The sequence below is a fragment of the Salvelinus alpinus genome, chromosome 6 (genome assembly GCF_045679555.1).
Source record: "Salvelinus alpinus chromosome 6, SLU_Salpinus.1, whole genome shotgun sequence".
NCBI classification, from domain to species: domain Eukaryota; kingdom Metazoa; phylum Chordata; class Actinopteri; order Salmoniformes; family Salmonidae; genus Salvelinus; species Salvelinus alpinus.
Genome location: NC_092091.1, coordinates 92,958,154 through 92,985,623, shown reverse-complemented (window position 1 = coordinate 92,985,623; position 27,470 = coordinate 92,958,154). Strand labels below are relative to the sequence as shown.

Below are 27,470 nucleotides of genomic sequence, written 5' to 3'. Positions count from 1 at the left end.
AAAACACCTTAAAGTTTCTAAAAAAGGTTTAATTATTTCTCTAAGTGAAACATAACTCTTTTTACAGCCCATTTTCTGTAAAAAGTGACATTTCCAAGAAGCTATGTCTCTCTTCAAGATACTCTCTATAAAAGGCCTTGGCACTTAGGACTGTACAAACACGTCACACATCTTCCCCTGGTTGTCATGCGGAAGTGAGAGAAAAAATGACTTGATTATCTCTGTCAGGGACTGAAAAGAAGATCTTTGAGTGAAAAGTGCGCACTTAATTTTTTTTTCTGGGCGCGAGGTAGGAACTGGACTGCGCTCCTGGAAAACACTCGTTATAGGTGAATATGACCTCCAGCTTCGATTTTCTTTGATACATGTCACAATATCATCCTAAAGTATGTTTTTTCAATATACTTTAATTATATTATTGAAATTTATTCTGGACTTTAGACGTGATGCGACGCAAGAATTTTGTCAAGACGGAGAGGTTAGCACGGCATGGCCAGTGTGCCATGCTATTTCAAGAGGGACATCGTTCGTTCTAGGTCCAAATGAACACGGTTCTGAACAAAGGACCCTTTGGAGAACATTCTGATGGAAAATCAACAAAGATAAGGACCCAATTTGGGATGCTTTTTCATATATCTGTCGAACTGTGCTATCGCTAGCGTTTGACTAGAATCAATGCTCCTGTGTGTTAGCTATTGTAGTAAGCTAATATAACGATATATTGTGTTTTCGCTGTAAAACACTTCAGAAATCGGAAATATTGTCTGTATTCACAAGATCTTTCTCTTTCATTAGCTATCCACCATATATTTCTCTGAAATCTTTTCTGATGTGAAATTAGTAGTTGACGTTGGTGTCTGTTTTCTCTGGCTACTGCCGTGCGATTTCTGACTGTAGCTATGATGGTGGCTAAGATGGTAGCAGTAATGTAAAACTGATTTATAGCTAAAATATTCAACTTTTTCGAACAAAACATAGATTTATTGTGTAACATGTTATAGGACTGTCATCTGAGGGAGTTTTTTCTAGGTTATTTAGGTTAGTTCTAGGTTAGTTAGGTTGGCTTTGCATGCTAGCTGCATGCTAGCTGCATGCTACCGGTGCTGTGAAAAATATCTGTCTCTCTTTTTGTATTTGGTGGTGAGCTAACATGAATATATGTGGTGTTTTCGCTGTAAAACATTTAAAGAATCTGAAATATTGTCTGTATTCACAAGATCTTTCTCTTTCATTAGCTATCCACCATATATTTCTCTGAAATCTTTTCTGATGTGAAATTAGTAGTTGACGTTGGTGTCTGTTTTCTCTGGCTACTGCCGTGCGATTTCTGACTGTAGCTATGATGGTGGCTAAGATGGTAGCAGTAATGTAAAACTGATTTATAGCTAAAATATGCATTTTTTTTGAACAAAACATAGATTTATTGTGTAACATGTTATAGGACTGTCATCTGAGGTAGTTTTTTCTAGGTTATTTAGGTTGGTTTTAGGTTAGTTAGGTTGGCTTGTGCATGCTACTTCATCCTACTTGTGCTGTGAAAAATGTCTGTCCTCTTTTTTATTTGGTGGTGAGCTAACATAAATATATGTGGTGTTTTCTCTGTAAAACATTTAAAAAATCGGACATGTTGGCTGGATTGACAAGATGTTTATCTTTCAAATGCTGTATTGGACTTGTTAATGTGTGAAAGTTAAATATTAAAAAAAAATAGATTTTGAATTTCGCGCCCTGCACTTGAGCTGGATGTTGTCATAAGTGTACCGATGTCGGGCTTGCAGCCTGAAGAAGTTAAAGTATTATATAGATTTAACAGAGATTCATACTCACACCCAGTAATACTGATCGAAATTTAGACAATGACTATGATACAATATGCAGATTTTTGATTTAACTGGTTCTGCTTACCTTTTGTTTGAGTACTCTGATCAGTTTCCTGGGGTGAATTGAATCTCCGATGTCTCCTGCGGTCAGGTCACCCGCCCGGTGGATTATTGTCCCCAACTTGTCTTTTCTCTCATCAACTCTCTATGGACCGAATTCAAAGGTTGAAAACCATCCTCTGCTACCAAGTTTTGTTGACGAATCGTTACTTGAGAAATGAGACCAAGTTGAGACGCTGGACAAGGTGGATAAGGTATAGAGAAGGCAGTTTATTTCAAGTGTAAAGATATCTGGCAACACGTGCACGGACTCGTTCATTTAGCTCAGAGGGAACTAGCAGAAGAGAGCCCCGAAACATAGCGTGCAGTACATTTTATACAGTGAATGACGTAGGTAGATTCTGGTAGTTCATGCTCCTGACTGGTCATTGTAAGTGGAGGCCCGTCCCCTCCAGGCTGGTGTTACTGTCCCATTGGTTCTTGGCACTGTTCTTTGTTCTTAGAAACCCAGCCTGAAACAAGGGTGTGTGTGTGTGTGTGTGTGCATGTGCGTGCTCGTATAGTGGCATGCCTGCCTTATCAGTGGTCATAAAAGGTCTGAGTCAGCCATCCTCCCCTGCGTGTGGGAGTGAGGTTAGTATCTGTTACGGGCAGAACGTGTTTAACTGTGGGGTGTAGCAAAGTGTCACAACAAAGTCTGCTTTAATAAGGAAGCCATTATAACAATATTATAGCTATGTGTTAAGGTCAATAAAAACAGCATTTCTTACACATGCTACCTGTGCTGTGAAAAATGTCTGTGCTTTTTTTTATTTGGAGGTGAGCTAACATAAATATACGTGCGGTTTTCCCTGTAAAACATTTAAAAAATCGGACATGTTGGCTGGATTCATAAGATGTGTATCTTTCATTAGCTGTATTGGACTTGTTAATGTGTGAAAGTTAAATATTAAAAAAAAATATATCTTTTGAATTTCGCGCCCTGCACTTGAAGTGTCTGTTGTCATAAGTGTACCGGCGCCGCCCTGCAGCCTGAAGAAGTTAAAGCTTAGTCGCAAATGGGTCTTCCAAATGGACAATGACCCCAAGCATACTTCCAAAGTTGTGTCAAAATGGCTTAAGGACAACAAAGTCAAGGTATTGGAGTGGCCATCACAAAGCCCTGACCTCAATCCTGTAGAAAATGTGTGGGCAGAACTGAAAAAGCGTGTGCGAGCAAGGAGGCCTACAAATCTGACTCAGTTACACCAGCTCTGTCAGGAGGAATGGACCAAAATTCACCCATCTTATTGTGAGAAGCTTGTGGAAGGCTACCCAAAACGTTTGACCCAAGATAAACAATTTAAAGGCAATGCTACCAAATACTAACTGAGTGTATGTAAACTTCTGACCCACTGGGAATGTGATGAAAGAAATAAAGATTTAAATAAATCATTCTCTCTACTATTATTCTGACATTTCACATTCTTAAAATAAAGTGGTGATCCCAACTGACCTAAGACAGGGAATTTTTACTAGGATTAAATGTCAGGAATTGTGAAAAATTGAGTTTAAATGTATTTGGCTAAGGTGTATGTAAACTTCCGACTTCAAGTGTATATGTATTGGAAACGTGTATTGTGTATGTATTGGAAATGTGTATTTTAACCATGTTTTGTAAACGTGTGTTGTATATGTATTGAGTGTGTATAGTAAACGTATTGTAAAATGTATTGTATATGTATTGTATGTGTATTGGAAACATGTGTCGTGTCTTTGGCTATGCCGGAATTAAGTGATATGACATGCTATTCTATAAAATCCTTTCTCTGTATTTAATATGACCTGCTTGAGAAAATCATGTAAATGTAATTAACTAGAGAGTCGGGGCACCACAAAATAATATTTATAGAGCTGGTATCTTCCAAATAAACTCTTAAAGACCTAGTAATATTTTACATCAATAGCAGTCAATATAAATCGTCACCTTAATTCAGTCTCATCTGAAAGTTGTAAATTCTTGGTTATCTTCACAAACCCTGGCTAACAAGTTGAATCAGCAATACAAAATTGGGTTTAATTATTTATTTACTAAATACCTAACTAATCACACAGAATAAATCATACCTTGATTACAAATTACATCATAAAGGAAAACGTCCCTAGCGGGCGGAACAGATATGACAGCTGGTTACACAAAAGAAAAGGGGCTGGGTTTGAGTGAAAGAGCGGGAAGACTGAGGAACAAAGGGAGAAGCCATGCTATCGTAAATACAGTATCTTATGCATTCTAAATTACCGCCCATTTGGAAAAGGAAAATGCAATAAATATTTACTCTGAGCTGCGCTCCGGTACGTTGGTGGTAGATTGAAGACCGTATCGCCAACCCGAGTCTTCTGTCCTTTGAAGAATGTCTCTGGTGGTCACTGGATACGTCTTAGTAACGTCGTGTAGTAGACGGGATACTCTGTCTGTCCTTTCCTGGCCCACGTTTGCAGCTGCTGTTGCTAACTCGGCTAGAAGGTATCACTTCTGTTGTGAATAAGAGTTCAAAGTTCATACCATTCATAACCAAAGCTCACGCTGAGGTTGGCTTAGTTCTGTAGTTGACATGTTAGTCCTTTTAACGTATGGACCGTCGTACTCACATCCTCGGAACAGGAGGTTACATTTTCGTCAAGGCTTTATATAGTGGTGCGAGAAGGGTGTGTTTGAAAAGTTTTATAACCCATGTCTCTTCACAGGGGCGGGCCACTGATTGAGCAGAGCCCTAACCTTATGAAAACCCAAATCTCTCATTTGGAAGCTAAAATTACATTTCATCTCTTCACCAATAATTTTATATTCAAACATTTAAATTGAACAACAATTCCATGTGAATCCGATAACTACAATGTGCAGACTTTCCACTGTAGAGTTTGTCATCCTATCATTGATGAGAATGTCTCAGATGACAACCGAACTAACATCATATTCATTAAGTACCAAAAAGCACCGCATATGTTCAATTGGTCGGATTACCAGAATAAAGTTAATTTCCCCCCACCTTCTGATGTTCCCAGAATCTCTATGTTAACCAAGGGATTTTTCAAATGTCACACCATTAGGGTAGAGAGGAAAAAGGGGGGAAGAGGTATGTATGACTGTCATAAACCTACCCCCATGCCAATGTCATGACACATGTATTGGAAATGTATTGGAAATGTGTATTGTGATGTTATTGGAATGTACTAACAGGAAAGCTGCTGATAGTCTGAGGTGGTTGTATTGATATTCAGTCTCTCTCATGAACCTCTAACAGGCCAACACTATACAATATATTCATAAAATACATTTATGTTGAATGTGTGTAGGACTGACTGCTAGATAGAGGTCCAGCTAGGTACCTAGTGTAGGACTAACTAACCCTCCTGCTAGATAGGGGTCCAGCTAGGTACCTATTGGAGAACTAACTGACCCTCCTGCTAGATAGGGGTCCAGCTAGGTACCTTGTGGAGGACTAACTGACCCTCCTGCTAGATAGAGGTCCAGCTAGGTACCTAGTGGAGGACTAACTGACCCTCCTGCTAGATAGGGGTCCAGCTAGGTACCTAGTGGAGGACTGACTGACCCTCCTGCTAGAAGATCCACACTTCCAGGAGGCTGCAGAAGGAGATAGGCTGTGTGGTTGGACCTTCAGTAAGTTTATTGTTATTAATGTGGTCATGTTTGATTGACATTTTCTGTACATTTTTGTGACCCTGAATTAAAGCAACAGACAGCAAGGACATGTTGAACCATCCTGCCTGTCTATTCTGCCTGGTCTCCCCACCCCCAGGGGTTGACTACAACTGTTGGTCTGAAGCTGTGAACAAAGACAGGGGTCCAGCTCCCAAAGAAGGATGATCATCCTGGAACTTGACTCATTTCCTTTTCTCAACACCATGTCGATGATGTCACGTGCCATCTCTGCCCTCTTAGCTATCACCTTCACTGACTCCATTTCCTCCTGGTTGATGACTGTGTGTTGCAGGAGTCCGTCCAGCAGACCATCCAGGACAGGTCCTGATACTCGTTTCACAAACTCTGTCCTTACAGAACGCAGCTGCTGCTCAGCAGAACCAGTCAGACTGCTCTCAGCTGGACCTCCTGCCCCCACCACAGCACCTGAGAGAGTCAGGTTACAAAATAATCAAATTTTGTTATTTCACATTTCAGACATTTAGAAACAGACTTCTTTCAAAGTGATAAAAGTCTAAATTGTATTATTGAATCTTAGCACTAAGAACACATTCTGTAACAATAACGACCTGCATCAATGAACACATCACACCACTATGGTTTCATTCATATTCGGTTTCACAGAAAAAGAGGCTGGGGCATTCGGAACCAGGCTAATCTACATCAAGTCCTGGAGGAGATATCATTGGGTCATTCAGAACCAGGCTAATCTACATCAGGTCCTGGAGGAGATATCATTGGGTCATTCAGAACCAGGCTAATCTACATCAAGTCCTGGAGGAGATGTCATTGGGTCATTCAGAACCAGGCTAATCTACATCAAGTCCTGGAGGAAATGTCATTAGGGGATTCAGAACCAGGCTAATCTACATCAAGTCCTGGAGGAGATGTCATTAGGTCATTCAGAACCAGGCTAATATACATCAAGTCCTGGAGGAGATGTCATTGGGTCATTCAGAACCAGGCTAATCTACATCAAGTCCTGGAGGAGATGTCATTGGGTCATTCAGAACCAGGCTAATCTACATCAAGTCCTGGAGGAGATGTCATTGGGGCATTCAGAACCAGGCTGATCTACATCAAGTCCTGGAGGAGATGTCGTTGTTCTTGAAGACAGTCTTTTATAATCAGGACTAGTCCAGGTCCTACAGTAAACCATGTTAACTGGCCCTCAAGTCATTGATATGTACCTCTCATGTTTACTTACTAGTTGAATGGGTTTCAGTGATGAATTCATCTGAAAGAAACAAAAATAGGTTATATCACTCTAAATAGCATCTGTCAGAAAAAGTTAGGATTGACATATGCTCCTACCTTTTTGTACAGTTTCTTTCCATACTATCCTCTCATCATCACCGATTAACTCCATCTCAATCCCTGTAATTTCCATATCCACCTTGAAAAAGCTTGGTGTGGTGTCTCTATGTATGAGATGAATCCTCTGGAGGGAGAGGGAGGGGAGAGAGAGAGAGAGAAAGAGAGAGAGAGAGCTGTTAAACAAAACATGGTTAAACATCAATTAAAAACACAACACCAAATCTTCCTCCACAGTAACTAAACACAACAGCCTCTGAATACCCCATATACTCAAACAGATCAATGTTAATCATTTTGTAACAGGCAACCTCAACCCTCAGTCTCGCTGCCAACATCCCCTCCAGCATTTCCACCACGTCCACAGACCCCTGTCCTCAAATACTGTTCTTTCATGTCTTCCAAATTGCTAATTTAGCTTCCCCTGACACAAAGTTAAGTAAGCAACAGTCTCTGGGCTGCTAGAACCGTCACTGTACAACAGTCTCTGGGCTGCTAGAACCGTCACTGTACAACAGTCTCTGGGCTGCTTGAAGCCAGAAAGCCATGATCCTAGAAGAGATGTCCACCAGGCCTTGCCCCCACTCCTCGTGCAGTGGCAGGTACAGGGCTGCAGCTTTAATCCAATGTTGTCCAGACCAGAAGAAATGGACAACTCTTGTATCAGGTGGCTGTAAAATCATTAGTCTGAGCCACAGGGTAGAGGTGGCTAGGTTATTAGCTAGCAGCACCCTTCCCCTATAAGACAGCTGGGGTAGCACCCATTTCCACCTAGACAATCTGGCACACACCTTCTCCACTACACCATCTCAGTTCTTTTTTTGAAAGACATGGTAGCCTAGAAAAAGTCTTCATCCAAATCGTGGAGCGGACCCTATCTGAAGCATACAGTAAACTCATCCAAGGCAAAAAAAATGTCCCCAAACCCAAAGGCTTTCATTGTTTTGAACAAGTACTGGTGGTCCACACAGTCAAAAGCCTTCTCCTGATCCAAAGAAAGTAAACCCACATTCACATCAGACAGTTTACAAATGTCTAAAACATCTCTTATCAGAAACTAGTTATCAACGATAGAGCGGTCAGGTACACAGTCAGACGGGTCCTTGTGGACCAACAGCCCCAGATATTCTTTCAACCTGTTTGAGAGACACTTTGATATAATTTTATATTCTGCACACAGCAATGCAACAGGTCACCATTTTTTAAAAAGGGCCAAATCCCCCCTTTTGGCAACAAATCAAATCAAATCAAATCAAATTTTATTAGTCACATACACATGGTTAGCAGATGTTAATGCGAGTGTAGCGAAATGCTTGTGCTTCTAGTTCCGACAATGCAGTAATAACCAACAAGTAATCTAACCTAACAATTCCACAACTACTACCTTATACACACACAAGTGTAAAGGGATAAAGAATATGTACATAAAGATATATGAATAAGTGGTGGTACAGAACGGCATAGGCAAGATGCAGTAGATGGTATAGAGTACGGTATATACATATGAGATGAGTACTGTAGGGTATGTAAACATAAAGTGGCATAGTTTAAAGTGGCTAGTGGTACATGTATTACATAAAGATGGCAAGATGCAGTAGATGATATAGAGTACAGTATATACATATGAGATGGGTAATGTAGGGTATGTAAACATTATATTAAGTGGCATTGTTTAAAGTGGCTAGTGGTACATTTTTACATAATTTCCATCAATTCCCATTTTTAAAGTGGCTGGAGTTGAGTCAGTATGTAGGCAGCGGCCGCTAAATGTTAGTGGTGGCTGTTTAACAGTCTGATGGCCTTGAGATAGAAGCTGTTTTTCAGTCTCTCGGTCCCTGCTTTGATGCACCTGTACTGACCTCGCCTTCTGGATGATAGCGGGGTGAACAGGCAGTGTCTTGGGTGGTTGTTGTCCTTGATGATCTTTATGGCCTTCCTGTGACATCGGGTGGTGTAGGTGTCCTGGAGGGCAGGTAGTTTGCCCCCGGTGATGCGTTCTGCAGACCTCACTACCCTCTGGAGAGCCTTACGGTTGTGGGCGGAGCAGTTGCCGTACCAGGCGGTGATACAGCCCGACAGGATGCTCTCGATTGTGCATCTGTAGAAGTTTGTGAGTGCTTTTGGTGACAAGCCGAATTTCTTCAGCCTCCTGAGGTTGAAGAGGCGCTGCTGCGCCTTCTTCACGACGCTGTCTGTGTGGGTGGACCAATTCAGTTTGTCCGTGATGTGTACACCGAGGAACTTAAAACTTTCCACCTTCTCCACTACTGACCCGTCAATGTGGATAGGGGGGTGCTCCCTCTGCTGTTTCCTGAAGTCCACAATCATCTCCTTTGTTTTGTTGACGTTGAGTGTGAGGTTATTTTCCTGACACCACACTCCGAGGGCCCTCACCTCCTCCCTGTAGGCCGTCTCGTCGTTGTTGGTAATCAAGCCTACCACTGTAGTGTCATCCGCAAACTTGATGATTGAGTTGGAGGCGTGCATGGCCACGCAGTCGTGGGTGAACAGGGAGTACAGGAGAGGGCTCAGAACGCACCCTTGTGGGGCCCCAGTGTTGAGGATCAGCGGGGTGGAGATGTTGTTACCTACCCTCACCACCTGGGGGCGGCCCGTCAGGAAGTCCAGGACCCAGTTGCACAGGGCGGGGTCGAGACCCAGGGTCTCGAGCTTGATGACGAGTTTGGAGGGTACTATGGTGTTAAATGCTGAGCTGTAATCGATGAACAGCATTCTCACATGGGTATTCCTCTTGTCCAGATGGGTTAGGGCAGTGTGCAGTGTGGTTGCGATTGCGTCGTCTGTGGACCTATTGGGTCGGTAAGCAAATTGGAGTGGGTCTAGGGTATCCGGTAGGGTGGAGGTGATATGGTCCTTGACTAGTCTCTCAAAGCACTTCATGATGACGGAAGTGAGTGCTACGGGGCGGTAGTCGTTTAGCTCAGTTACCTTAGCTTTCTTGGGAACAGGAACAATGGTGGCCCTCTTGAAGCATGTGGGAACAGCAGACTGGGATAAGGATTGATTGAATATGTCCGTAAACACACCAGCCAGCTGGTCTGCGCATGCTCTGAGGACGCGGCTGGGAATGCCGTCTGGGCCTGCAGCCTTGCGAGGGTTAACACGTTTAAATGTTTTACTCACCTCGGCTGCAGTGAAGGAGAGCCCGCAGGTTTTGGTAGGGGGCCGTGTCAGTGGCACTGTATTGTCCTCAAAGCGGGCAAAAAAGTTGTTTAGCCTGTCTGGGAGCAAGACATCCTGGTCCGCGACGGGGCTGGTTTTCTTTTTGTAATCCGTGATTGACTGTAGACCCTGCCACATACCTCTCGTGTCTGAGCTGTTGAATTGCGACTCGATTTTGTCTCTGTACTGGGACTTAGCCTGTTTGATTGCCTTGCGGAGAGAATAGCTACACTGTTTGTATTCGGTCATGCTTCCGGTCACCTTGCCCTGGTTAAAAGCAGTGGTTCGCGCTTTCAGTTTCACGCGAATGCTGCCGTCAATCCACGGTTTCTGGTTTGGGAATGTTTTAATCGTTGCTGTGGGTACGACATCGTCAATGCACTTCCTAATGAACTCGCTCACCGAATCAGCATGTTCGTCAATATTGTTGTTGGACGCAATGCGGAACATATTCCAATCCGCGTGATCGAAGCAGTCTTGAAGCGTGGAATCAGATTGGTCGGACCAGCGTTGAACAGACCTGAACGCGGGAGCTTGTTGTTTTAGTTTCTGTTTGTAGGCTGGAATCAACAAAATGGAGTCGTGGTCAGCTTTTCCGAAAAGGGGGCGGGGGAGGGCCTTATATGCGTCGCGGAAATTAGTATAACAATGGTCTAGGGTTTTTCCAGCCCTGGTAGCACAATCGATATGCTGATAGAATTTAGGGAGTTTTGTTTTTAGATTAGCCTTGTTAAAATCCCCAGCTACGATGAATGCAGCCTCAGGGTGTGTGGTTTCCAGTTTACAAAGAGTCAGATAAAGTTCGTTCAGGGCCATCGATGTGTCTGCTTGGGGGGGAATATATACGGCTGTGATTATGATTGAAGAGAATTCCCTTGGTAGATAATGCGGTCGACATTTTATTGTGAGGAGTTCTAGATCAGTTGAACAGAATGACTTGAGTTCCTGTGTGTTGTTATGATGATCACACCACGTCTCGTTAATCATAAGGCATACCCCCCCGCCCCTCTTCTTACCAGAAAGATGTTTGTTTCTGTCGACGCGATGCATGAAGAAACCAGCTGGCTGCACCGACTCCGTTAGCGTCTCTTGAGTTAGCCATGTTTCCGTGAAGCAGAGCACGTTGCAATCCCTGATGTCTCTCTGGAATGCTACCCGTGCTCGGATTTCATCAACCTTATTGTCAAGAGACTGGACATTGGCGAGTAGTATGCTAGGGAGTGGAGCGCGATGTGCCCGTCTCCGAAGCCTGGCCAGGAGACCGCCTCGTTTGCCCCTTTTACGGCGTCGCACAGGGTCGCCGGCTGGGATCAGATCCATTGTATTGGGTGGAAGGCAAAACACTGGATCCGTTTCGGGAAAGTCATATTCCTGGTAGGAACGATGATGAGTTGACGTTAATCGTATATTCAGTAGTTCCTCCCGACTGTATGTAATGAAACCTAAGATTACCTGGGGTACCGATGTAAGAAATAACACATAAAAAAACAAAATACTGCATATTTTCCAAGGAACGCGAAGTGAGGCGGCCATCTCGTTTCGGCGCCGGATGTTGCACAATGAAAGCACAGCACGTTGACAGGATACAGGAAGAGAATCCTCATGAAAAGATTCACACACCACTTCATAAAAATCCCCCCCAATAGACAGCTGGGGTAGCACCCCAGTGCTTATAGAACTCAGATGGTAAAACATCGATGCCAGGGGCTCCGGGGTCCCTCTGAGTGAGCAAATTCAATTCAATAGATTTGATGTCCAGTTCAAGGGCCCTGATAGTCTCTTTAACTTCAATACTAGACAGAGCAGTATACTGTTGACAAGACACACGTATTTGGGCCTTCCCAACCTCCCACCATTGTCTCAAGGATTCAAATGTATAATTAATAACCCTACATTTTTCCCAAAATAACAAAATATTTTCCCAAAACATGGCGTCATGTAATATCTTCACATTAAAATACCAATAAAGTGATGACCTTCATGGACAGAATAAGTATCAACAATTAGAGGTCGACCGATTAATCGTAATGGCCGATTAATTAGAGCCGATTTCAAGTTTTCATAACAATCGGAAATCGGTATTTTTGGGCGCCGATTATTATTCTTTTTTTACACCTTTATTTAATCTTTATTTAACTAGGTAAGTCAGTTAAGAACACATTCTTATTTTCAATGACGGCTTCAGGGGCAGAACGACAGATTTTTAACCTTGTCAGCTCGGGGGATTCAATCTTGCAACCTTACAGTTAACTAGTCCAATGCTCTAACACCTGATTATATTGCACTCCACGAGGAGCCTGCCTGTTACGTGAATGCAGTAAGCTAAGGTAAGTTGCTAGCTAGCATTAAACTTATCTTATAAAAAACAATCAATCAATGACTGTCATTGCTCAAATGTGTACTTAACCATAAACATCAATGCCTTTCTTAAAATCAATACACAAGTATATATTTTTAAACCTGCATATTTAGCTAAAATAAATCCAGGTTAGCAGGCAATATTAAAACTTCTTGCAACTATAGGGGGTGCTGTTCCGCATTAGCATTTTTTGGTCTCCAAATTAAACTGCCTCGTGCTCAATTCTTGATCGTACAATATGCATATTATTGTTATTATTGGATAGAAAACACTTTCTAGTTTCTATAGCCGTTGGAATTTTGTCTCTGAGTGGTACAGAACTACTTCTACAGCACTTTTCCTGACAGGGAGTCAGATTTCAGAAATTTTTACCCCTGATCTGGGGTCGGTTTTAAGGTGCCAGTAGATGCTATGGAGAAACCGACACTGCCTACGTCTTCCTCTGGGTGTCAGTACGTCATCACGCTTTGAATGGATTCGATTGCGCAATCAGAGCCACTATAAAACACGAAAACGTGGAAATACCGACCTCTTCCTGCATGCGTCTTGCGCAAGATGGACATCAGACCTGCCTCCTTCCAAATGGTTGTTTAGCCAGTGATATTTCTTCGGTCATGTTTTTAGTCGTTATAGTTGTTAAAAACATCATAATGTAGTTAATTTGAACCGTTTTATAGCAATTTATATCCGTTTAGTGCGATTTTGAGGAATTTCTTTGTCGTGCACTCTGAAACTTTGGGCACGTTTCGGGGTCCCGTTCGATCGTTAGTGGATATTTCGAAGGACAGAGGACATCTATCGACCAAAAGAAGATTAGACCCAAGAAAGGATACATTGCCCAAGAATCTGATGGAAAATCACCTCATAGTAAGAAATATTTAATATGATAAATCGTTGTTCTGTCGAAATATTTTAAACGCATATTACGCCATTTTGTTTGTTATAGCTTCTCTTGGCGAACGCTGTATAAGAAAGTAAGGATAATTTTAGAAATGTAAATCAGCGATTGCATTAAGAACTAATTTGTCTTTCGATTCCTGTCAACCCTGTATTTTTTAGTCAAGTATATGATTAGCTTTCGATTAAACTAGATCACTCTGAAAGATGACGTCCGACATTTTGAGGCTTGATTTCCTACTATTTTCATTGTGTAACCACGGTTTTGTATGGCTAAATATGCACATTTTCGAACAAACTGTATATGTATGTTGTAAAATGATGTTACAGGAGTGTCATCGGAAGAATTCTGAGAAGGTTAGTGAAAAAATTAATATATTTTGGCGATGATTACGTTATTGCTCTCTTTGGCTTGAATCGATGCTCTGGTAACGTTTTCACATGTGGTATGCTAACTTATCGATTTATTGTGTTTTCGCTGTAAAACGCTTAGAAAATCTGAAATATTGTCTGGAATCACAAGATCTGGGTCTTTCCATTGCTATGCTTTGTCTATTCTTATGAAATGTTTTATGATGAGTAAATTGGTCATACACGTTGCTCTCTATAGTAATTCTAGTCGTGTTGTGATGGTCGGTGCAATTGTAAACTGTGATTTCTACCTGAAATATGCACTTTTTTCTAACAAAACCTATCCTATACCATAAATATGTTATCAGACTGTCATCTGATGAGGTTTTTTATTGGTTATTGGCTATCAATATCTTAGTTTAGCCGAATTGGTGATAGCTACTGGTGGAGAGAAAAAATGGTGGACAAAGAAATTGTGTATTTTGCTAACGTGTTTAGCTAATAGATTTACATATTTTGTCTTCCCTGTAAAACATTTTAAAAATCTGAAATGGTGGCTTTATTCACAAGATCTGTATCTTTCATCTGGTGTCTTGGACTTGTGATTTAATGATATTTAGATGCTACTATCTACTTGTGAAGCTATGCTAGCTATGCTAATCAGTGTGTGGGGGGGTGGGGGGTGATCCCGGACCCGGGGTAGAGGCTCATGAAAGGTTAACCAGGTGAAATTGTGTCATTTCTCTTGCGTTCATTGCACGCAGAGTCAGGGTATATGCAACAGTTTGGGCCGCCTGGCTCTTTGCGAACTCATGTCTTCCATAGAGAATGTCTTGATCTACTTCAAATAAGGTCTGTGTTTCGCGGAGGAGCAGACTGACAGGGGACCATGCAGACAAGCTCTGCTTTCTGCACTACAACCTAAAACTTCTTAACTGGGAATATTGAAGACCCATGAAAGCTGGTGGTTCGTTTTAACATATGTTCTCATGTTATTTGAGACTAAATAGATTTTATTTATGTATTATATTAAGTTAAAATAAAAGTGTTCATTGTTCATTCAGTATTGTTGCATTTGTCATTATTACAAAAATGTGTGTGTGTGTATGATATATATATAAATACTTTTTTAAAATAGTAAATCGGCCGATTAATCGGTATCGGCTTTTTTGTCCTCCAATAATCGGTATCGGTGTTGAAAAATCATAATCGGTCGACCTCTAGTAACAATATGGTGATCAGAAAAACCCACAGAAGTAATGTCACTTTACAACCCTACTACAGTAGAGCTCAGATACATACAACCTGTCTAACCTTGCTGCACCGACACCACCTTCATTAACTACTACAGTAGAGCTCAGATACATATAACCTGTCTAACCTTGCTGCACCGACACCACCTTCATTAACTACTACAGTAGAGCTCAGATACATACAACCTGTCTAACCTTGCTGCACTGACACCACCTTCATTAACTACTACAGTAGAGCTCAGATACATACAACCTGTCTAACCTTGCTGCACCGACACCACCTTCATTAACTGCTACAGTAGAGCTCAGATACATACAACCTGTCTCACCTTGCTGCACCGACACCACCTTCATTAACTACTACAGTAGAGCTCAGATACATATAACCTGTCTAACCTTGCTGCACCGACACCACCTTCATTAACTACTACAGTAGAGCTCAGATACATACAACCTGTCTAACCTTGCTGCACCGACACCACCTTCATTAATTTTTAACCTTGTGTCCTGACTAACTTTTTCATTCCTTGCTCTCCACACATCAGAAAGCTCAAACTGAGTTAGTAGACCAGACAGACAAGAAGCTGACCCCATGTGAGGTTCTTCAGCATTGCGATCAACAGTAAAAATCCAGTGTACCGTTCCAGTCCCCCCCTAAAACCATACACCCCTCTTGGTCACACTGTCTTAAGGTTTCCTTTATTTGATCAAATACAGCAACACGCTCTGTACCCTCATTAGGAGTAGAAATATGAAAAAATAATAACATCCGCCGTGACCAATAACACCTGTCGTGGCTGAATCAGATTTAGCTTGGTAACATAGATAGATAAGATGTTATTTTCATCATATGCTTTTGAGATACTGTGGGCAGTTGCATTTTCCCTTCTGAGCTAGGGCTTAGTCACTTGGGGCCCAGAGAAGGGAGAGGTCAGGCTTGTCTTCATATGTCAATGTATCTGTTAAACCATGTGGTGCTATGTAGAATATCAGAATGGGAGGAGGACAGAATGGAACATTGTCTTCTTATGGGAATGTGTCTGTAACTATTCCTAAACCATGTGAAGGGATGGCGTTATTAATGGGGAACCAGTTAGTTCTCAGACAATGTCTGTACGCCAGTCACTCACTCCTTTTCTCATGGGGGGAAGGAGTTTGGCAGTGTTTGGAATCATTGTATGTCCCCTCTGAGGTTGCCCTTATCTTGATCTGGTATATGACCTAAGAGGCTCACTGTCTTTTCTGAGTTTATGCAGGAAGGGTTGTATTTTGAATGGGAGTATCTAGACTTGACAATTGATGTATGCCATTGGATGAGGTGATGTTGTGGTACCAAGCACGAGATTGAAACCTCGTCTTGGGAGACCAAACTGAACGATGAATTATAGCTGATGCTGTCTAGCTATGGGATACTCCTCTTTCGGGTAAAGGATTCTTTGTAAGTTGAGAGGGGTGTATCTTGGCTATAAATGAAACTAAGAATTGTTTTATAAGGACTCAGATAATTCATTTATAAACACTGAATTGATCTGAGAGTCAAAGGGCTATGGTGAAGCTCATATATTATTAAAGATGGACTTTATAATATAACTCTGACTTGTGTGTGTGTAACAGTATAACTTTAAACCCTCCCCTCGCCCCGACACGGGCGCGAACCAGGGACCCTCTGCACACATCAACAACTGACACCCACGAAGCGTCGTTACCCATCGCTCCACAAAAGCCGCGGCCCTTGCAGAGCAAGGGGCAACACTACTTCTAGGTTTCAGAGCAAGTGACGTAACTGATTGAAACGCTAGTAGCGCGTACCCGCTAACTAGCTAGCCATTTCACATCCGTTACACTCACCCCCCTTTCAACCTCCTCCTTTTCCGCAGCAACCAGTGATCCGGGTCAACAGCATCAATGTAACAGTATAACTTTTAAACCGTCCCCTCGCCCCGCCTCGGGCGCGAACCAGGGACGCTCTGCACACATTGACAACTGACACCCACGAAGCATCGTTACCCATCGCTCCACAAAAGCCGCGGCCCTTGCAGAGCAAGATGCAACACTACTTCTAGGTTTCAGAGCAAGTGACGTAACTGATTGAAACGCTAGTAGCGCGTACCCGCTAACTAGCTAGCCATTTCACATCCGTTACATGTGGTTGGCTCTCTTTATTGAGTAATACAGGAAATTACCACGACAAACCCGACCCTTGACAATCTCTGTTGTAGATATCACAGTCACCCCTAAGCCTGAGGAAAACAAATTTGCCACCCCAGCACTGAAATTAGTACCATGACTGAGTATATGCTGCCCCTCCCACCATATTCCCCAGTCAACCTCATTAGCCTCATCACTATGTATCTACTGCAGAAGTCAACCTCATTAGCCTCATCACTATGTATCTCCTGTAGAGGTCAACCTCATTAGCCTCATCACTATGTATCTCCTGTAGAAGTCAACCTCATTAGCCTCATCACTATGTATCTCCTGTAGAAGTCAACCTCATTAGCCTCATCACTATGTATCTCCTGTAGAAGTCAACCTCATTAGCCTCATCACTATGTATCTCCTGTAGAAGTCAACCTCATTAGCCTCATCACTATGTATCTCCTGTAGAAGTCAACCTCATTAGCCTCATCACTATGTATCTCCTGTAGAAGTCAACCTCATTAGCCTCATCACTATGTATCTCCTGTAGAAGTCAACCTCATTAGCCTCATCACTATGTATCTCCTGTAGAAGTCAACCTCATTAGCCTCATCACTATGTATCTCCTGTAGAAGTCAACCTCATTAGCCTCATCACTATGTATCTCCTGTAGAAGTCAACCTCATTAGCCTCATCACTATGTATCTCCTGTAGAAGTCAACCTCATTAGCCTCATCACTATGTATCTCCTGTAGAAGTCAACCTCATTAGCCTCATCACTATGTATCTCCTGTAGAAGTCAACCTCATTAGCCTCATCACTATGTATCTCCTGTAGAAGTCAACCTCATTAGCCTCATCACTATGTATCTCCTGTAGAAGTCAACCTCATTAGCCTCATCACTATGTATCTCCTGTAGAAGTCAACCTCATTAGCCTCATCACTATGTATCTCCTGTAGAAGTCAACCTCATTAGCCTCATCACTATGTATCTCCTGTAGAAGTCAACCTCATTAGCCTCATCACTATGTATCTCCTGTAGAAGTCAACCTCATTAGCCTCATCACTATGTATCTCCTGTAGAAGTCAACCTCATTAGCCTCATCACTATGTATCTCCTGTAGAAGTCAACCTCATTAGCCTCATCACTATGTATCTCCTGTAGAAGTCAACCTCATTAGCCTCATCACTATGTATCTCCTGTAGAAGTCAACCTCATTAGCCTCATCACTATGTATCTCCTGTAGAAGTCAACCTCATTTGTCTCCTGTTGAAAAACTACAAGAAGCCTTTTCTGTTTTATTACTTCTACTACCCAAGCCAATTTAACTTCATAGTCAGATTTTGTTTTTTTTCAATTAACGTACCCATCGTAAACGAACGTTTTCTCTGGCCCAGATCGTAGAATATGCATAGAATTTACAGATTAGGATAGAAAACACTCCAAAGTTTCCAAAACTGTCAAAATATTGTCTGTGAGAATAAGAATACTTATTCTGCAAGCGAAATCCTGAGAAAAACTAACCCGGAAGTTATATATATATTTTTTTTAATCTTTGTTTCCTGGCCCATCTAACCTCCATTTAAAGGGGTATCAACCAGATTCCTTTTCCAATGGCTTCCTCAGGCTGTGACCAGGCTTTAGACAGTTTCAGGCTTTTATTTTGAAAACTAGTCAAGTGTCCTGGGAATAGTTCCTGGGCGCGAGAGAGGGGCTCCCCATTTTCCTTTTCTCTCTTAATGAATAGGTTATGCTCCGGTTGAAATATTATCGATTATGTTTGTTAAAGACAACCTTAGGTTTGATTATAAAAAACATTTGACATGTTTCTACGACCATTTCGGCTACTTTTTGGGATTTGTCGAACGGAACAAGGCTTTTGTTTTCTCAAAATATTGCTCAACCCAAATGGCGTTTTTTTTGTGATAAAAGTAATATTTATCGAACAAAAATAACATTTGTTGTGTAACTGGGAGTCTCGTGAGTGGAAACACCCGAAGATTATCAAAGGTAAGCGATTCATTTTATTGCTTTTCTTACTTTCATGACCGAGCTAACCAAGCTAATATAAGGCTAAGCTGATGTAGCATTGAAAGCTACACTCACAAAAGCTTGGAATTCTTTCGCTGTAAAATATGTTTTCAAAATCTGACACGATAGGTGGATTAACAACAAGCTAAGCTGTGTTTTGGTATATTTCACTTGTGATTGCATGATTATAAATATTTGTAGTAATATTTATGCATTTAGCGCCCTGCAATTCTAGCGGTTGTTTAGGAAAGTGATCCCGTAAAAGGGATGCGTAGCGCAGAGAAGTTAACAGATTTCCCAAAAAGTCTGGTCCAGGAACATATTTACCTCACCTAGATTGTAAATTGAGTCATAGCCAGCTGCTAACATATCAACAAGCATATCAGAAATGTCCATATCCTTCTCCTGATCCTCCTCAACTGAGGCCACAGACTCCCCTCTGCCACATCCCTCTCAACACTCCCCACTTGTACCACATCACTGGTACCAGGCATCTCCTCCACTACCTGGCAGACTAGCTCCACCTGAACCCCCTCCTGTACCCCATTTCTCGTACCGGGCATCTCCTCCACTACCTGGGAGACTAGCTCCACCTGAACCCCCCCTCCTGTACCCCATTACTCATAGTGGACATCTCCTCCACTACCTGGGAGACTAGCTCCACCTGAACCCCCCTCCTGTACCCCATTACTCATAGTGGACATCTCCACTACCTGGGAGACAAGCTCCACCTGAACCCCCCTCCTGTACCCCATCACTCGTACTGGGCATCTCCTCCACTGCCTGGGAGACTAGCTCCACCTGAAAACCCTCCTGTACCCCATTACTCGTACCAGGCATCTCCACTGCCTGGGAGACTAGCTACACCTGAACCCCCTCCTGTACCCCATTACTCATAGTGGACATCTCCTCCACTACCTGGGAGACTAGCTCCACCTGAACCCACCTCCTGTACCCCATTACTCATAGTGGACATCTCCTCCACTACCTGGGAGACTAGCTCCACCTGAACCCCCTCCTGTACCCCCTTACTCATAGTGGACATCTCCTCCACTACCTGGGAGACTAGCTCCACCTGAACCCCCCTCCTGTACCCCATTACTCATAGTGGACATCTCCACTACCTGGGAGACAAGCTCCACCTGAACCCCCCTCCTGTACCCCATCACTCGTACTGGGCATCTCCTCCACTGCCTGGGAGACTAGCTCCACCTGAAAACCCTCCTGTACCCCATTACTCGTACCAGGCATCTCCACTGCCTGGGAGACTAGCTACACCTGAACCCCCTCCTGTATCCCATCACACGTACTGGGCATCTTCTCACCAGTCTGGGAAAATGGCTCCCCTGATCCATCCTGAGCTCCGACAACAATATTTTTCTGCTGCACATCAGACGCTTTGTTCCCGTCTGGTACAAGCTGCAACTCAGTACCCTCAACACAAACAACTTGTTCCTCAGCAACAGGTGTTGTGGCTGCTCTACCACTGTCAGCCCACCTCTACCTACATCAGTGAGGCCAGGCGTTACAAGGACCAACTGCAAGCATGTCGCTTATGGCCAACATCCCCACACTCAAAACACTGTTGACTACCCGTACTAGCATAAGCCATATACAGTCTGTTGTCATACTTGACTTTAAACAATAACTCCAAAGTCTGCTCCGGTGAGTCCAAAAACATAAACACCTGTCGCCGAAACAACAACCTTTTTCAGAGCTGAGTGTTTGAAACCCAACTTCCCAAACCGCAATAACTCGCATTCCAATCACTCATTTGCAATAAAAGGCGATACATTCAAAATCGTAACCCTTGTTGACGGAGAAAAAGCAGCGTAACGTTTTCATAGCCTATCTTCTCTCCTACTGTGACCAATGACAGTAGCTCCAGTACCACACCTCAAGCCGTGCCCAAGTGGCAGGGACGCCGACCCCATGTGGGTCGCCATCCCCACCAAAGCCAGGACAATTCAACAAGAAATACAATTTATCTAATTCTACCACTGAAAAAAACCTGAATCTGCAGAAAAAGGAAAACCACCAAGAAAAGTAAACAAGAAAGAAACCACATGTCACGAGAGAGTGGACCAAGGCGCAGCGTGTGCAAAATACATTCTCTTTTTGGAGACGCACAGGAAGCCTGGTGCGTGGTGTAGGCACTGGTGGTACTGGGCTGGGGCGGGGAGGTGGCGCCAGAAATACCGGACCGTGCAGGCGTACTGGCTCCCTTGAGCACTGAGCCTGCCCAACCTTACCTGGTTGTATGCTCCCCGTCGCCCGACCAGTGCGGGGAGGTGGAATAACCCGCACCGGGCTATGTAGGCGAACCGGGGACACCCTGCGTAAGGCTGGTGCCATGTATGCCGGCCCGAGGAGACGCACTGGAGACCAGACGCGTTGAGCCGGCTTAATGGCACCTGGCTCAATGCCCAATCTAGCCCTGCCAGTGCGGGGAGGTGGAATAACCCGCACCGGGCTATGAACACGTACAGGAGACACCATGCGCTCTACTGCATAACACGGTGTCTGCCCGTACTCTCGCTCTCCACGGTAAGTACAGGGAGTAGGCGCAGGTCTTCTACCTGACTTCGCCACACTCCCTTTTATCCCCCATCCCAATAAATTTTTGGGACTGACTCACAGGCTTCCTACCGCGTCGTCGTGCTGCCTCCATTCGCCGGTATCCCTCCTCGCACTGCGCCAGAGAATCCCAGGCGGGCTCCGGCATTCTCCCTGGGTCTATCGCCCACCTGTCGATCTCCTCCCACGTAGTGTAGTCCAGTCTTTGCTCCTGTTTCCCTGCCTCCTCAAACCGCCGCCTCTCGGCTTTAGCTGCCTCCAGCTCTTCACGAGGGCGGCGATATTCTCCAGGTTGAGCCCAAGGTCCCTTTCCATCCAATATCTCCTCCCATGTCCATGAATCTTTTATGCGCTGCTCCCGTTGCTGCTTTACATGCTGCTTGGTCCCGTTATGGTGGGTAATTCTGTCACGATCGTCTTGCGGAGAGAGAGTGGACCAAGGCTCAGCGTGTGCAAAATACATTCTCTTTTATTTAGAGAAAGGAAAAAAAAACACGCAACGAACACTATAACAAAACGAAACAAAACAACAAACGCTCGTGAAGCTATAAACGTAAGTGAACACACAAGCTACAAACGTACAACATAGACAATTACCCACAAAACCCAAATGCCTATGGCTGCCTTAAATATGGCTCTCAATCAGAGACAATAAACCACAACTGCCTCTAATTGAGAACCAATCTAGGCAGCCATAGACATACAAACACCTAGACAAGACACTGACCCATTAAATGTACAAACCCCTAGACAAACCAAAACACATACATTCCCCATGTCACACCCTGACCTAACTAAAATAATAATGAAAACAAAGATAACTAAGGCCAGGGTGTGACACCACATGCGATCTAAATCCAGACAACACTCACACTCATACAATACCCAGCATGCACCAAACCCTGCCAGCATGCACACAGACAGAGAAAGAGAGAGTGAGGGAGTGACTTGTGACTTAAATGTCAGATTCATGTTCTTAGTCTACTGAAACTGTACCGGTGGATTGATGGCGGTAGAACAGGGAATGTTCAGTCTGAAGGAACTCTTCAGTTTGAAGGACTGCTCTGGTCTTGTGATGGGAAACCTTTTAGACCCTTGAAACTTTGATTCCTGTTGTTCCACAGCCTGTGAAACGAGGCATGAAATACCCAGCCAGTCAATGTAATGTCTAATTCAAACATTATTCAGAAAACTAGCAACACACTTATCTTCATTAAACGAGTGTCAACATAAACTGCACCACTGGTTAGTTAAGGTCATCTCTATAATAATGATAGCTCACCTGTACTTGGCCGGGGTTACTGGGGAACAGGTATAGGCGTGGAATTAATGTTTCCTTCATCACTGTCAGATAGAGCATCAGCTCACAGTGGACATCTATGTTCCAAGACAGTAATCTCAGAATTAGAGCGATAGCTGAGAACTTGGGATGGAGAATCTTAGCATGGAATCTGGTGACCTCATGCACTTCCTCTAAAGACACTCCATGTTCCTCTACATGAAGAATCTTCATCTCATTCCTCAGGGATGGGTTGGTCCCTGAACAACACAATAAAAAGGAGAAAGAAAGACAAATATTGTATTATTCATCCAACTAAAACACAAAGAATATGCAGAGCCAGATCACAGTAAACTCAAACTTCCAGAATAGTTCATTCCTTAATTCAGGAAGTGAAACTCAGTTACATGGAAATGTCTTTCTGAATACCATTTCTATGTGGTTTTACCTAAACAGACACAGTGTGGCAGATGAACTTCCTCCAGTTCACCTAACTCCATAGTGATGTCCAGCAATGGACCACCTTGTGTGTACTGCATGTCTTTTAGAAGTTGACTGTAGGGTTCCCAGTTCCTGAAGTGATACTTCAGGATGACATCTCTCTCACAGAGCCAGCGGAGCCCAGACACTGTGCACTCATAACTCCCTTTGGGTGTCCTGTGCCTGAGGGCAACAACAAGATATGGTAGAGAGGGTCAATGGTCAAATGGAGAGGTTGGATTAGAAGACTATTCCCAAAGGTAATGGGGAAATACACTAGTAAGTGGAATGAAATGTTAAACACATTTATTTTACCTGAACATTGTCACTCCCTGGACAGTGGAAGTCAAGGGTTCAATCTGAATCCAGTGTGTGGAGTCCTGAACAAGGACAAGCATGTCAGTTATACATGTGGGGCCTGTTTCCTGGACACAGATTGAGTCTAGTGCTGGACTAAAAAGCATGCTCAATGGAAGTTTCAATAGAAAGTTCTTTAAGGTCCTGGACTAGACTTAAACTGTGTCTGGGAAACTGGCCCATTAACCAAAGTAACTAATCTAATGTATTTATTCAATGTTACATGGAATGCTGGTGATTTATCAATTAAACTGTCTAATGACAAAATATGACAACAGCTAAAGTCCTGCATGCCTACAAGCAGAACACAGGACTGTCTATATCCCAGTATGAATGGTTGGTCAGTACACACCTGGCTTTGAGACTGTGTTTATATTACTAAAGTAGAACACAGGACTGTCTATATCCCAGTATGAACGGTTGGTCAGTACACACCTGGCTTTGAGACTGTGCCTGACTCCTGCAGGTATGTAAAAGTAAAAATTGACATTATGACTTACCTCAACATGGTCACAAGTCTTACAGCTCTGAGGAATCCCTGAAGTCAAAATTAGGTGTTTAAAATTGACAATGTAATAATGAATTAATAATTATTAAACAGACTTGTAATAAAAATGAATATAAGTGAGCAACAGTCTCAGAATGTACACTCATTAGCGTACCATAATCTGACATTAGTGTTATATTAATTAATGTTTGTGGAAGCAGGAAACAACATCGTTCTGGTCCATGTTTTGTAGATGCTGGGGGTCTGATTTCTGGTAGATCCTTGGATGAGAGCTTAAAGGTAGAGTCAGCTAAATTATGATGTACGAGCAGCACCACAGATAATGTGATGAGCAAGATGCCTGACTTCTCTCTCTCACAGTCACACACAGTATCTGCCCATGTGCAAGGGTTCTCTTCACTCTCTTACAGCGTGGTAGTCATGGGACCAAAACAGCAGAGAAGGGACTCAACTATAATGAACGCTTTCATCGTATTCTGATTATAAAACAATTAAATTAGTTAAACACTCACATTTCTCAGGTCCAGGCTTGATCCAACTCTCTCCACCATGGTTTCTGGTGTTGGTAAAGCAGAAGGGTAGACTGGGATTAAACTCAATACAACTTCTAAAGGCTTTATATATCATATACACAGTCTTCATAAGCAATACAACAAGAGTATAAAGGGTGATTGGACAGCACCCTATGTAGGGTGCATTGCCTAAATGTGACATAACCCACTATGTCAATTTCCATAAAGTCAATACTGATAGTGAGGTAACTACTAATCTAATTATTGAAATTATAGGAAACAAATGATTAAAACATATCTATGACTCACCTCTGAATGTGTTGGTCATCTATCTGACACAGGGTCACTGAGGTCGCTGAGGAAGATTGGGAGTTAACCTCAAACCCAAACCCAAATCCAGGATAGAGGGGTTCAGTGAATGTGGTGTGTTCTGTGTAAAGGTGTGTCAGTGTACCAGAGAAGGACACACTGTAGAAGGACAAAGTACCAGCTGGCCAGTCCAGATACACACCAACTCTCTTAGAAACAGGACCAGGGATGGATCTGCTACAGAATCCAGTATGGTAAAAGTCATAACCTCTATGAGAGCAGTATACACGCCAGGACTTCCTGTTGGCTCCAATCCAACAGTCAACCCCCCCTCCCTTCCTCTTCATTCCTTTGAACACCACACCTATGTAAGCCCTGTCACCATCTCTCTCCACCTCCCAGTAATAACGACCTCCAGATAAGACTTCTCTGCAGAGAACTTGGGGATAAAAATCAAATCTGTCTGGATGGTTTTCATAATGCTGCTTCTCTTCCACCCGTGTCACCTTCCTGTTCCCCTCAGACAGTATCAGGTTTGGGTGTGCTGTATTTGGGTCCAGGGTGAGATGACAGACATCTGTAGACAAAAGGAGAGTTTAATCAAACCACGTCTTCATATAAAATGTTGTTTTGTAGGAACAGAACAAGTATTAATTAGTTACTATGTTACCATAGTTCTGAATATACAGTTGATTAGGATTGAAGAGACTTACATTTCCTCAGCCCTGATTTCAGCCAGCACTCTCCACCATGATCCACACTGTAGGAGAAACAGGTTATTGACTGACAAAGACCTAATAAAGCAGTCAACATTTAAACCATATTGTTGTGTTCTGGTGCACTATCCAAGTTCATTACTAGAGACATACAGGTATTCTATCCTACCTACCGCATACAGAACAGAGGACAATTCATTACTAGAGACATACAGGTATTCTATCCTACCTACTGCATACAGAACGGAGTACAATTCATTACTAGAGACATACAGGTATTCTATCCCACCTACTGCATACAGAACAGAGGACAATTCATTACTAGAGACATACAGGTATTCTATCCTACCTACTGCATACAGAACGTGGTAAAATTCATTACTAGAGACATACAGGTATTCTATCCTACCTACTGCATACAGAACAGAGTACAATTCCAACAGGATATCAGAGATGCAGAAGAAGAGTGTTCATGTGGTGATGATGTATGCTGTGTTGGAGTGCTCAGCCTGCTGAGTAAACTTCCCCTTAATTCCACCATCATGTCCTCATGTTACTGACCCTACTACACTACATATGACACAACCGCTGCTCACACTATTAGGACATCTATTCTGACTTACTTCAGCTTCATCAGTTTATATGTGGGATCCACCAGAGCAGCTGAAAGCAGTCCCCCTGCAGAGTCTCTTGGGTGATTGTAGCTCAGGTCCAGCTCTTTCAGGTGGGAGGGGTTTGACCTCAGAGCTGAAGACAGAGCAGCACAGCCCTCCTCTGTGACCAGACAGCCAGACAGCCTACAGAGAGACACACAACAGCTGTCTAGGTTGGTGTACTGGTGTCAATCATCTTGTAGGACACCAATACATTTGTCCATGACACAAACATTGTGATGAAATATTAGATTTTCAGAGTATTTGTTTTACTCAGCTCAGTACCGACCTGACTGAAACAGCTGTACTTACCCCAGTGAGTGTAGTTTACAGTCTGGATCCTCCAGTCCGGCAGACAGCAGTGTAACTCAGCTCAGTACAGACCTGACTGAAACAGCTGTACTTACCCCAGTGAGTGTAGTTTACAGTCTGGATCCTCCAGTCCAGCAGACAGCAGTGTAACTCAGCTCAGTACAGACCTGACTGAAACAGCTGTACTTACCCCAGTGAGTGTAGTTTACAGTCTGGATCCTCCAGTCCAGCAGACAGCAGTGTAACTCCTGAGTCCTGCAGGTCATTGTCTCTCAGCTCCAGTTGTTTCAGTTGTGAGTTGGGTGAACTCAGGACTGAGGCCAGATCTGAACAGCAACCCTCTGTCAGACCACATTGACCTAGACTAGAGGGCAGAAGAGCACATGATTAACACATGTTTAAAACATCCACATAATAACTCATACTGAAGATATGTAACTCACTCTAGTGTGTGTATGTTGCAGAGTGGACTGGTTAGTCCAACACAGAGCAGCTCCACTCCTCTGTCTCCCAGGTCATTGTAGCTGAGGTTCAGTTCTCTCAGGGGGGAGTTTGGTGTCTGCAAAGCTGAGGCCAGAGTCTCACAGGATTCATATGTGAGTTTACAGCAATCCAGTCTGGAGAGAGGAGATATGTTGATACACTGTTAAATATACTAA

The 27,470-nt window shown here is 43.1% G+C and overlaps 1 protein-coding gene across 1 annotated transcript in view; it reads right to left on the bottom strand.

Annotated features, from left to right (window-relative positions):
• The window catches only part of LOC139577797 (NACHT, LRR and PYD domains-containing protein 5-like), a 138,331-nt gene that overhangs the window by 61,751 nt on the left and 49,110 nt on the right, over positions 1 to 27,470 (bottom strand). The window contains exon 11 of the mRNA XM_071404971.1: positions 24,302 to 24,339. Within this exon, the coding sequence (XP_071261072.1) occupies positions 24,302 to 24,339 (38 nt within the window). The remainder of the gene's footprint in view (positions 1 to 24,301; positions 24,340 to 27,470) is intronic.